Below are 12,664 nucleotides of genomic sequence, written 5' to 3' on the forward strand. Positions count from 1 at the left end.
TGGCACGTGGTCACTTTGCTACAGATTTATTTCCATGTGAATTAATGAAACGGTACACACAATTCCAAAAAAAAAATAATCATCTTTTATAGGCCCATAATCCTTCTTTCACAGTACAACGCAACAGTAAAGGATTTAGTCAGTGTAAACAGAAGGTCCAATAGTGATCATCAGCTATCACAGATCAGCTGCACAAACACCACAGCTACGGGGTTAATGCCATTACCACACAAATTGACAGTACCAGTACAAATCATAACCTTACCTACAATGCTTTTTCATGTGCAAAAACCATGGAAATTCAATTTACAGAAGAAGGGCACCTTCTCTAAATCTTCATGGGGGCTGTAAAGTTCCTCCTCAGGGCTGGCTTATCTATTTGGCAAAGGTCTCAGGCCCTGGTTTTCCAAGGCACCCTTAGCTCCATCTGCAGCACAAAGCATCAGGGCTCTGCCTCTGCACACCAGGCATTCCCAGCACAGGAAATAATCAGCTGAGGATGAATCCCATTCATTTAGGAAATCACTCAATAATTTAAGCTTAAATTCACTCATTGACTAAGGCTATTCAAAACAGTCCTGGTTATATTATACATGGATCACAGTGCAACCCATAAAATCACCATTGGTTTACTTTTTTTCCTTTCATGTAACTGAACTGCTGTTGGTGTCAAAAGCTGAGGCTTCTGGCAGTGAGTGGATGAATTACTGAAGTCAAGGGGTCAGAGGAAGAGAAGAATGCTACCAAAGCCGTGGGAAAACATCACCTTGTGGTCACCTTGCAGCAAATTTGCACCTCAGCTGGGAATGCCTGGGAGGGAGCCCTGGGGCAGCAGAATGTCCTGCACCTCCAGCTGCACCAACTCTGTAAATTGAATTCATAGTCAGGCTATACAGGAAAAAACAAGAGGTAGTTATTAATCATACCTCTTCAAAAAGGCAGAACGAACAAAAAACAGGACGTAGAAGTGATGCAGTAAACCTAAAATCAACAGGTTTCTACTTTTTTTTCCTCTTTTTTTTTTTTTTTAAACACATGAAGTTAAGTTACAGACATCATATAAAATGCACACTCACTTTATGGAATTCCTGCATAGTAGGAAACAAAGGCCAGTGCTAATCCAACAGCTTTGTTAACAGCGGGATGCCATTTACAGGTGCAAGGAAGATGCCCCAAATATATCCAAATATAAACAGAGCATTACCTCCCTTCTAGGGAAGTCCTATGGCAACACTTACACATTTTGTTCAGAAGGAAAAAGAAAGCATTTTCTTGGGGATAAACTGCCAAAATAATTATCATTTCACATCCATAAATTTAAGGCAATGTTACTTAGACCTGAGAAAATGAAAAAAAACCAAACAAACTGTGTAGATTTATTTTCTCAACTATACATATACAATTGAAACTTCAGGATTTTCTGTCTCCTCCAACTCTCAGGTGGTGCTGGGGAAAACAGCTGTGGGGACACTGCTCTGAGGCCTCAGGGTCAGATCCTGAGAGATGCAGAGTTTGTTCCAAAGACAGCTAATGGGAGCTGGGAGTGCTCGGACTCACCTGGCTCTCTTTCATGTATTTTCATTTTAAACACCTCTGTTTAAGCCCTCTGGAGAGGGTTAACTCCAGAATGGGCCTGTAGTGCACCAGTAACCCTGAAAGGTTTGTATAGAAAAACTGTAGATAAAATAGACAATAAAATTACATACAGTAAATTTCCATGATTCCCCCTTTCCGGGATAAAAAAGATGTCAGGGTTAGCAGTTTCACTGCACCTTTAGCCATTCCCATAACTACAGAATAAATCCTTTAACACTAGTGTGAAATCGCAAATTGTTCTGTGCTCATCCTTGAAAAAAAACAAACGTAAATTAAAACCAAAAATCAACTCACAAACATTTGTCATTAAATGATAAGAGACACAAGAAAGGTCGGGTGGGGACTGCAGACACACAGCATGCTGAGGAGTTACCAAACAAAGTGCAATGGTTTCTGACTCTGCGGGAGGACGGACGGACAGACGGACGGCTCCCCTTCGGTACCAGCTGATGCCTCTGGAGAGCTCCGGAGGTACCGTGTGGATCTGCAGCCTTAAAGCTCGAGTTTGAGGATGGCTGTGCTCCACAGCCCCATGTGCAGCTGCAGCTGCAGCAGCTCTGCACACCTTGGCTACATCTGTGACCGCAGGACAGGGATTGGCCCGCGCAACGACACGGCCGCTTCCCGCACGGGAAACTGAGTTGCCAAAAGAGGATTTGATGGCTGGGTCGAGAAAGCTGCTTGAGCCACAGCTGAGAGATGGACTGAGACCTAAAATCTGTGCACGCCTGGTGTAGTTTCTGTGGGATTGCCTCCTTCTCCTGAACACAACTACGGACACCAACCATCCCTCTCTCCTGCTCCCATCCGGGCACCCACAGCCCCTGCTGTCAGCTTTGGCTGGGGCCTGCCATGAGCCCACTAAGGCAGGGCTTGGGCAGAGGGTCACTAAGAAGCAGAAAGTCTCCAAGTTCCCACAGTGAAACAAGTTTATCACCATCCACTGCCTGGTAAGAGGGTCTGTGAGCAGATTTTTTGCTGGTATTTCAAACGTGACTATCCAAAGATCAGAGACCAAAAGAAACTCAGCAAACCTCATCAGACCAGGAAGCAATTTCCACTGCTCACCAGCAACTCCCTACCCTCCTCTCCCAGGTTCAAAGGATGAACAGGGAGTCACAGCTCCTTTACTCACCCGCTGGGAACTAAACCCTTCATCAAATCACACATTAACAAAGCTCACTGTGTGCAAAAGACTCTGACGCTAAAACAGTTCCACCCTACATAGTGCAGTCAACACAGTTTTTAACTTAAATTTGCAGCTTGTTCTTTACAAGTGCTTGGCAGAGAATATTTATATTCTTTTGACACCATATAAATAATATTTATACAGCTTAGACATTTTGAGACATGCATTAGACTTTAGGTAGTACATACTTCTTGATCATATATGCAAATATTACTGTCAATTAAACCGAGCAACCTTAGGCTGGGCCGTGTCTCGCGCTGTCCAGGACGTTTGAGGGGGGCTCCGAATCGTCCATGGGCAGGACCAGGCGCGTTCCCCGGATCACCAGTTCGTGGTCCCCAAAAGCCAGCTCGCGGTCCAGGGCGTCCTCGGAGCCGTTCCCCGCGAAGCGCCGGGGCGCGCCGCTGGGCGCCACGGCGTCGGCGCTCACCGCCGAGTCCCCGTACGTCAGGCTGATGTCCCCGTCGTTCAGAATGAGGTCGGAGTCGTCGTCCTTCAGCTGCTCCTGGTTCTGGGGAACAAGCAGCAGCAAAGTGCTGTTCAACTCTTCCAGAATGGCTGTTTACAATCGCGTGGTGATGGTGACTGAGCAGAGACACGGGCACAGAGCCACAGGCTCTCCTGCACCCTGACCAGAGCCAGACGTGGCACACGCACATCTCGGAGCCCAAGTGACTCACAGCACGCAGAATTTCTCTGCAGACTGCCTAAAAGGGCTCTCCCAGCTCTTTTCTTTCTGGTGCCATAGCCAGGTACAAGGGGAATGCAGCACTGAGTGGCTTTAGCCACACTCATGAACACAGGAATTGCATTGCTGATCCCTCACAGCCATTTCTGGTTTGTCAGGATGCTGATACTGTGCAGATAGCACAAGAAGACTCCTGGCATGGAGAGCTGCCACTGCAAGGGGCCCCTGGGCACAGCAATACTGGCTGCCTTTCTGGTAGTGAGTGATGCAGCTGAAAGGGCTGCAGGAATGGCTCAGCTGTAAGGCTGGAAGCAAGCAGGGGACAGGGAATTGTGTGTCCTCCCAGCTGGGCCTGAGGAAGGACAGCTGTGACAACTTCATTGAGCCACTCACTGAGGAATCACCATGAATACACCCCAAACCCTTCCATGACCTAACAGCAGGCTGGAAAAGCAAAATCCTCATGGGAATTAGCTCACCAATACCTGATTTCCCTCATGCCCCCACCTTGACACTACAGAGCAGCATCCAAAAGAGAAACATAAACACATCAAACCCACAACACTGTGACAGAAAGGACACTAAAGAACTCACCTCATACGCCTGTGGGCTCGTCAGGCACCGGGCAACAGGCCCACAGCACCCTGGGAGTGTGGTGGTCAGAGGGGGACCACTGTGTGTCAGGAGAGGCTTTAGATAGCTATGGAGAGGGTTAAGGAAAAAAGAGGAACGGGGCCATGTTGGTGAGTAAAGGGCTGGGAGGGCAGCACTGAAGGACTTGGCATTGTGAGGAAATCACAGAAAGAAAAGGAACACAAATGTGTGCAAGCACAGAAGTTGTAATGGTGTGCAATGAGGATGCAACCAAAGACAGCAGGACACAGTTCTGGTGAGATGCTCAGCAGCACTGCTTGTCCCACCCTGTGCCCCTCAGCCTCACATTGCTCCTCCACTAATTCACAGCATCTGGAAAGGAGGACAGGCACACATCTGCCAAGGGGAGCTGCAAGTAAGAAAACCCCCATCCTCTCCTGCCCACCTGCCCCTGGGATTAAGGACCCCCAGGATGCCAATCTTGGAGAGCCCAGCTTTGAACAGAACTGCTGCTGCCCTCTCACAGACAGAGGGTGGAAATCGTCATTTCTTGCAGCCACAGACAGGAGCAGGTACAAAGCAAAACACAGCAATGTCACAGGAAAGCAAGCACTGGCTCCTCTGCAAGCAGGGAGGAACTCATGGTCCCATGAGAGTGTCTGGCAGCACACACCCACTGCTGCCCAAGGATACTTGTGGTCGAAGTTGTACCACATGCGGAAAAGCCAAGCGCTCTCAGCCTTCGTGCTCCTCCTCTCGCTCTCTGGGACCCCCTGTGGGAGAGAAAAACAGTAAAGAGGGGCAGGACAACAGGCCACGAGCTGGATCAGGGCCAGGAGACCCCATGGGACACTGGATTATCCCCCAGGGACACAGAGACACAGACTTTCCCACTGCCTCTTCAGAAGAAGCCTTTTGGTGGGTGTGTAAGGATGTTCACACCACAACAGGCTGCATTTAGCAGCATTTGACTGCCTCAGGGAGGTGGCATCAAAGCACAGAGTGACCATTTTGCTGCTACAGCCCTCCAGTGTCTGGCCCCAAGGTTTAAAAGTGCCTCAGAGCCAGCAGCTGCGCCCAGACACCACATTTAATAGTGACTGACAGATCCAACCTCCATCAGATCTCGCCTGACACTGCTGCATGCAAATAATTGTGTGGTATGGGAACTCCAGGCTTCCTTTTAGTCAGAGAAAAAAATATAAAACTGTTTGGAGGGCACTGTGAGTTACAATTACATATTTCATAGAAATCTGGCTTACAGATTTATGGCCCTGGGCTGCCTGTCACATTTGACGCTTTCTCTCCAGGAGGTGAGCAGCCCAATAAATGGGTCTGAATAAAATGAATCTCCAAGGTGCAGAATCCACACTGAAACCAAGGACAGCCACAGCCACAGCACGACCAGCTGCAGACACATGAATGAGACAGCTGGAACTACCAGGCAGGAAAACTCCCAGGGCTGTGGGGCTCCAGCATTGATCTCAGTGTGGTCAGTGGTGCCAGGGCTGCCACGGAACTACCCATAGGAAAATGGGTAAGCAGGGGCTGAGGGTGCCCATGGGTAAAAGTGGGGCAGATGCTACAAAAAGTGAGTCAGTTAATGGTGTTCCTGTACTGCCCTGGACACTGGGATGGGGCAGAGCCTCCATGTCATGCTCACTTTGGGATTTATTTCAAACCCAGCAAGGGAGAGACCGACTCTATTGCAGCAGCAACATGAACTGACTAAACAGTCCAGCATTGCTTCTGTGCCCTTCTTTCCAGCTGAGTCAAAACAAGGCTCATGAACACCAGAGAGCACAGAAAAGCTGTGATTCCCACTGACTGCAAACTCTTTCACAGGGGGAGCTAACACCTCCTGCAGCTGGAAGGAAGCAGAGCAGACAGGCATTCACAGGGTCAGGATGTGACCCCTGCCCCGAGGGCGCAGTGTAGCTTCCCCAGCAGAGCACACTCACCACGTTCTCCTGGTCTGCATCCACACCGACCCTGCAGGAGAGAACAAGCACAGAGTCACACAGCACGCCTGGCCTGGGGTCTGGGGGAAGGACAACACCAGGGATCTGAGACACGAGCAGAGGAGCTGGGAGCAGGTTGGGGGAGGCTGTGCTGAGGCAGGGCAGCCCCGCACTGACCTGCTGTCATCATGTTACAAAAGTTCCATACTGTTGTCTCCTCATTGCTAAAGTTTCACACCTTCTTGGTGTTTTCTAGTGGGCAGCTCCTCAGAGCACTGACTCTTTCTTTCTCACAAAGTCAAAGTCACCAACTGACTCCAGTTCCTCACAAAGTCACCAACTGCAGTTCCTTACAAAGTCACCAACTGACTCCAGCTCCCCTCTCAGCCAGCCAACCCACTCTTTTACAGCACTCTTCTTCTCACTGGTGACAGCTCTGGCCTGTTAGAGCCAGGCCTGTTCCTAACCTTGGTAACCGGCCCAGCTGCACTCCTCAGGGGTGAGATTACTTTCTGCACCATCTTTATTTTCCTCCATCCCATCCCCGCCCCGGCACTGACCGGATGTTGAGGCAGGACAGCATGGCCGTGGTGCCCCCGCCGAACACCCAGACAGTGAAGAAGACGATGAGCAGGGTGGTGCTGAACATCATCTGCCGCGCGTAGGTGGCCGTGTCGCGGATGGCCAGCGCGAAGGCCATGGCTCCACGCAGCCCTGCAGAGGGGCACAGAGCAGCTGTGGCAGCTCCCCACGTGGGCTTCACCTCCTGCTGCCCCTCTGCCAGGACACCCACCACCGGGGGAGAACGGGGATGGTTTTGTCACCCCTCTTTCCGAGCCCTGAAAGGCAACCCCTCCTCCCGCCCTGTAGCAGTGTGGGTTTTGTTTTATTAGCATGCTTGCTGTTTGATTTGTAATTTCGTAATTTCCTCACCCTGTCGTTTTTGTTCCTGTCGTTTCCCCGGAACTTTCCTCACTCCTTCTTTCATTAAATATCAGTCTTTCCCTGAACCTGCCTTCCCTCAAGAAACTTCCCTGTCAATTTTGTATTTCTCCAAACTTTATTAGTTCACTGAAGCCGTTCTCCTCCCTTGAAATTCTTTATTGGTTTATACATTGTATTCCCCGCCTTGTTTCTCACTCCAAATTCTCCTGATTAGCTAAAGATTGTATCCCCCCTTGAGACCTGCCCCCTTACATACGCTGTTGTTTGCCCTCAGTTCAGGGTCCTGGGATGCTGAGGAGGAGAAGTTTTGCCATCAAATAAAGCTCCCCCAGTTCCAGCCCAGGACCCTGGTGCTGCTCTTTTGTTTCCACGCTGCACCATCACTGCTGGCTGGGATTCAGCAAAGCTCAAAGGAAGGGGGGCTGTCACACCCCTGTCTGTCATCATCTAGCCAGGACAAGTGACACTGGCCCATGCCAGGTACTTGAAGCAGGACAGGAGGAGCTCATTCCTACATTTCACACCATGAGTCCCTCCCTGCCCAGCCTCCCCTCCAGACATTGCCCATAAGAGATTTAGAGTTGAATAAGGAATGTTTCCAGGATCTCAGGGGCAATGGGCCACGTGGTCAGAGGAAGGATGCAGCAACGTACCAGCAAACATCATCATGTGCTGCAAATTCGTTCCAATCTTATTTCTTCTCCCCAAATTCAGTAAAAATGACAATGGGTAAATGTTGGCAGCTCTTCCTAGGAAGATAGCAAGCTGTATTTGCACATGTTAAGGAAATTGCTCTTCCTGTGTCTCCCATCACATCCTACCTGCACACAGAGCCAGTTTTGACTGCCCAAAGGAAACTGGGAGCCGCAGAAAATGCTGGTGCAAAGAAAATAACCCAGCCCTGAGTGCTACAGCACTGTGGGCAGAGCAGGCTACTGCCTCGCTGAAACACAGCCCACACTGCAGTTCAGGAATATCACACAGAGACAAGCACAAATAAACACAGGTAATGATGAAAGGACATGTTAGACAAGTGAGAGGAGAGAAAAAACACCACTTCCCCGCAGTATGCTCTCTGCTGCCAGGCCCATTTTGCACCCCAAGAATTATTTGTCTTCTGTGAAGCTCAAGTTATCACAGCTATGACAACCCCTCTGACACTCCCCAGCATGTCAGCATGTCATTCCCCATTCCATACTTCACAGCTGGGTTTGAAGCTTTAAGCCAAGTCTCATTCCCAAAGATTATTCAACAAAATGAAAGCAGCAGCAGTTGAGAAGGAAAAAAAAAAATCTAATACTCTTTCTGTTTTCATAGCCTGCGAGATACAAGAATCACCAGCCCCTTCATATTGCTTTTTATCTTTGAAGCTGTATCTTTTAATACCAGCACCCAGATGGCAAAAATAATCTTGGAGCCAGTATTCAGCACAGCCTTGAATAATATGGAAAATGCTTCTAGCTTTTATGTTCTTTCCTGAACATCACAATTTGCATAAGAGACGTATTTCATGATCTCTCTCATGAATGAGCTATTTCATCAGTGAGTTAGCCAGTTCCCACTGAAGAGGCACAGCACAAAATTCCAATATAACAGCCCAAATGGCATTTCTCTGCTCTCCACCCCTTCTGCCCCACTGCAACCCCATAAAAGCTGATCAGGGAAATTCAGCTGAGCCTGCTGAAAACCCACGGACCAGCACTGGCAAAAATGTTTTGTTTACCAGTATAAATTTGCATCAGTGCTGACAAAGGGTGAAAATAATTCTGCAGATTTAACTGGCTTTTCTGTGATGTGAAAAAAAAATCCTTCAAAATTCTTGTTTTTCTGAGACATACCAGGGCCCTTGTTCCCATTAGCATCAGGCTGCAGAACAGGAAATCCTTTCTCATGACATCATTCAGAGGCATCTAGTGTAGCTGCAACTGTGCTGTTTGACCAAAAAAAGGCTTTTTTTCAGGGTTAACCAAGTGCACTAGCAGAGAAGAGGAAATAAATGGCTAAATCAGGCAGCCCCCCTTTGCAAAGCCTCCCCTGGTGCCACATGACAAAGCCAGGCATTGGCATCTTGGTCACATTGAATGATGAGTCCCTGCAGCAGCTGATTCAGATGCCCACAAGAGGAGAGAAGACAGGGAAAAAAAAATAAAAAATAAAACAAAAAACAAACAACAGAAGAGCTGGGAAAAGAATCTCCATCTTCTTAAAATAACCAGCAAAGGCACCACTACGTGGCAGAAATCCCCTTTTAAAAATAAAGCTAGACTGACTGAAAAAAAACAAACCCACTCATTTGAATGAAAAACACAAACTGGAATGAGGCACCTCTCCCTTTCTTTCTGTCCTATAAATTGGGCTCCAAAGGATACAAAGGCCCCCACCACAAAGGTAGGGTTGAAGACATGGTTCTGGAAGGTGAACAGTGCAAGTCCCATGTAGGAGAAGATGAAGTTTTCTGCCAAGAAATTCAGAAGCTCAAACAACTGAAAGAGAAAAACAAATGAAAAGTGAGTTAGACATAATATAGATTTAACAAGAAAAGCATGTTAGCCCATCTGTCATGCAATAAATACTTCTGCAGAAGCAACCCTAGTGAAATGCAGCTGTAAGAAGACAGATGCACCTAATTCTGGCTAGAGGGAAAGAAAAAAAATTTAATTTGAAATTCAGAGAGGCTGAAAGGGTCTGAGGAGTTCTCACCTGCTTAGTTCTGTGTTGGGACTCTGTAGATAAGTTGTTATAGGTATAATGAGCCTGTGTGATCCCACAGAAGAGCACAGCCACCACACCTGGGGAGCAGAGCATCACATTAGACTCCTAGTCGGGAAAAGGGAGCCAAGCTGCACCCCAAGCCTGTAGGGAACTGAATGCAGCAACCCCAAAACCCAGAACCATTAAACTCCTGCAGGCAGAGGGAGAGCCCTGGCTACAACTGATACTGAGAGACGCAAAACTCAGTGGCCCCATCAGCCCTGCAGATCTCCAGGCCAGAGGCAGGGCTGTGCTGGAGCTTGCCTGTAAAGCCACACGCTTCAGCCAGCAGGAATGTGCTCCAGGACATCAGGAAGAACAAGCCAGTCTCCAGCAAGGGGAACTCCCGAAGTTTGGTGAACTTGGTGACGTTGCAGATGGTTAAGGACAATTTGGAGAGACACTGCAGGCTAAGAGCATATCAAATTCCAACTGTGTATCACAGCTACACAGTCTGCCCCTAAAAAGGCTATGGCACTGTCCTTCACTAATTTAGGGGAAAAAAATTAAACATCTGGGTGAAATGCAGTGCAGGAAAAAAATAAATAAGCTGTTATGCAAACACTTGGGAAAAAAAACAAACAGTGAAAAGGATATTAAAGCTGTCACAACTCCAGTAGCTGCTCCCATTGCAAAAGATCCACTGAATATCCCCAGGAAGATCCCGATGGACTTGAACATTGCTGTGACATCAAATGTGTGGCTGTTGTCACCCGCTGGCTGATACGCAACTATTGAGCTGGAAGAGGAGGGAAACACAAGAACAGAACTGCTCAGTCTGGAGGGAGAGGCACCTCACGGTGCTACACAAGCCTTGCAAAGTGCTACAACTGCTGCAAACACCGAGCCTGAGCAACCAGGGAGACACAGCAGCCTGCCATCCCCTGGGATCACAGCGTGCAGTGGCTGCACCCCATCATTGTCCTGGGGAGTTTGGGATCAGCCACCCCCTCTAGACCTGGATGTGCAGTTACTCCTGGACATCAGAGAGCAGGGGACCAAAGCCCATGCCTCATGTGACATGTGGTATTTATGGTGGTGTTTGGGGGATTTGGCAGCAGCTCTCTGTAATGCCAGGTGCTGTGGGACCAGGGAGCATTCGAGCAGGAAAGCTCCATTTCTCCAGCGAGGCGGCTGCTGTGAGCATCCCTGGAGAGCTGTAACTGCTCCTGTTCTGCCACATTTAACATGCACTGCGTTTAGTCTGCACTGCTCTGGGCTCCAAAGTGCAACACCACAGGGTAGCCAAGGCAGACAGTGCAGCAACACCATTCCCTGCATCCACCAGACCTCAACAGACCTCTGTGATGAGACGGCAAACAGGTCTGCAGTGCTCTCAACCTGCTCCCTCCTAACTCCTGATGAGCTGAGCCTTGCATTAGTCATTGTTCTACCTGGAAAGGCTGAGATACAGGGGGACCCTTATCCAGCTCCTAAATCCCATTCATCAACTCCTTACATCACCTTCCTTGATGTAAACTTTTCAGAAACATTAACTTCCTAGTTAGCAATCCCCTGGCTCACTCAGTTAAAGCTCCTGGATGTGAACTTTAAACGTCTGCTGTTTAAACTGCTGAGAGCAGACACTTACTGCCCTGCACACACATATTGCAGCTTTCTCCCCTAACTATACATCAACATTTTTCTGCAACAGAAATTACAAACCTTCCCTTTCCAACACAGGTAATTTCCCTTGCTAAAATTCCCTGCTTTTAATACAGCTCATTTTTCTGCATTGCCTTTCACACTGCAAGCTGCAGATTTCTCCATGCTTTAATTCCTTTCATCAATTCCACCTTATACTCCTCATTCACCAACATGCATTCATTCTGGGTTTTCAGGTTTTATTTTTTTTTTAAATCCAGACTGGTTTCACTTCCCCTCCATAACCAACTCTTTGAATGTTGATTTTGCATTTTAACCTCTTACAGTTCTCCTTCTGGCTTTGTTTTTTGCATTGCCAATAAGACACTATTGCCAGCTGCCCTTTATTTCCTTTTTTGCTGCCCATAGGGCTTCCTGTTGTGTTTAATCCCTGTGAATCCTCCCTTTGGAAGAGGCAGGTTGGGAGCCTGCAGCTGCATTTACCCCTCTGCTCCCAAACTGCAGCTCTGGCACCTCACTGCCCACCAGCTTTCAGTTCTGGGTTCAATTCCTCTTCATCCTGCTACAAGCCACACCAGGCCAAGACAGGAACAGAAAGGCACAGATCCTGCTCCTTAAGCATGGGAACAATTTGCCCAGGGCTGAAAGCAGGCAGGAGAGGAGCCTTGGGGCACCCAGACTGGGCAAAGCCCCTGAAGAGCCCAGCTCCTCATCCTCCCCTGCCCGCAGTGCTGAGGCAAAATAAAATAACTGCTGAGTGAACTCAGAGCTGCTGCCTCAGTGCAAATTATCCTGTTTTGGGGAGGGGGTGGCCTGAGCTCAGCTCATGGAGAGAGGAAAGCAGGAAATCAGAGCAACAGCTCCAGAGCTGGCACCGAAACAGAGCAAGAGGCAAATCTCTGCGGGTGGTGCTGTCACCCACAAACTCCACCACAAATTCCATCGCTCTGAAGATGAATCCACCCACTCCCACCCAGAACCTGCCAGCACAGCCTGCAAGACCCCATCCCTTCCTCACTCATGACCACTTCTGAAACACAACCTGGCTGTGCAGCGTTTCCTCTTGCACCAGCAGTGACAAACACAGCAAAAAAGCCAGAGTGAGCAACACAAAGAGTTCCAGAAACCTCAACAGAAACAGTCAATTCAGTAAATACAACACACAGCTCACAGTGTGTTACTTGCTGCCTCCAGTGAAACCCACACAACCAGCAGCCTGGAGTGACAAGTATTCCAGAAATATTTTCTCCATTAGTCTTAGCTATATGTTAAGCTGTCACCATTGCAGGTATTATATATTATGGAACAAATTGCCATGATGACAACACAGTGAAA

General features: G+C 48.4%; 1 protein-coding gene across 1 annotated transcript in view; it reads right to left on the reverse strand.

Annotated features, from left to right (window-relative positions):
- The window catches only part of SLC9A6 (solute carrier family 9 member A6), a 24,490-nt gene continuing 11,826 nt past the window's right edge, over positions 1 to 12,664 (reverse strand). Inside the window, exons 8-17 of the mRNA XM_039722565.1 lie at positions 10,322 to 10,463; positions 9,989 to 10,094; positions 9,674 to 9,762; positions 9,343 to 9,456; positions 7,627 to 7,738; positions 6,589 to 6,742; positions 6,029 to 6,059; positions 4,761 to 4,840; positions 4,068 to 4,173; positions 1 to 3,296 (exon numbers count right to left, since the gene is read on the reverse strand). Of these exons, the coding sequence (XP_039578499.1) occupies positions 3,021 to 3,296; positions 4,068 to 4,173; positions 4,761 to 4,840; positions 6,029 to 6,059; positions 6,589 to 6,742; positions 7,627 to 7,738; positions 9,343 to 9,456; positions 9,674 to 9,762; positions 9,989 to 10,094; positions 10,322 to 10,463 (1,210 nt within the window). The 3' untranslated portion in view covers positions 1 to 3,020. The remainder of the gene's footprint in view (positions 3,297 to 4,067; positions 4,174 to 4,760; positions 4,841 to 6,028; positions 6,060 to 6,588; positions 6,743 to 7,626; positions 7,739 to 9,342; positions 9,457 to 9,673; positions 9,763 to 9,988; positions 10,095 to 10,321; positions 10,464 to 12,664) is intronic.

The sequence above is a fragment of the Passer montanus genome, unplaced genomic scaffold (assembly GCF_014805655.1).
Source record: "Passer montanus isolate IOZ18808 unplaced genomic scaffold, ASM1480565v1 scaffold49, whole genome shotgun sequence".
Classification (NCBI taxonomy): Eukaryota; Metazoa; Chordata; class Aves; order Passeriformes; family Passeridae; genus Passer; species Passer montanus.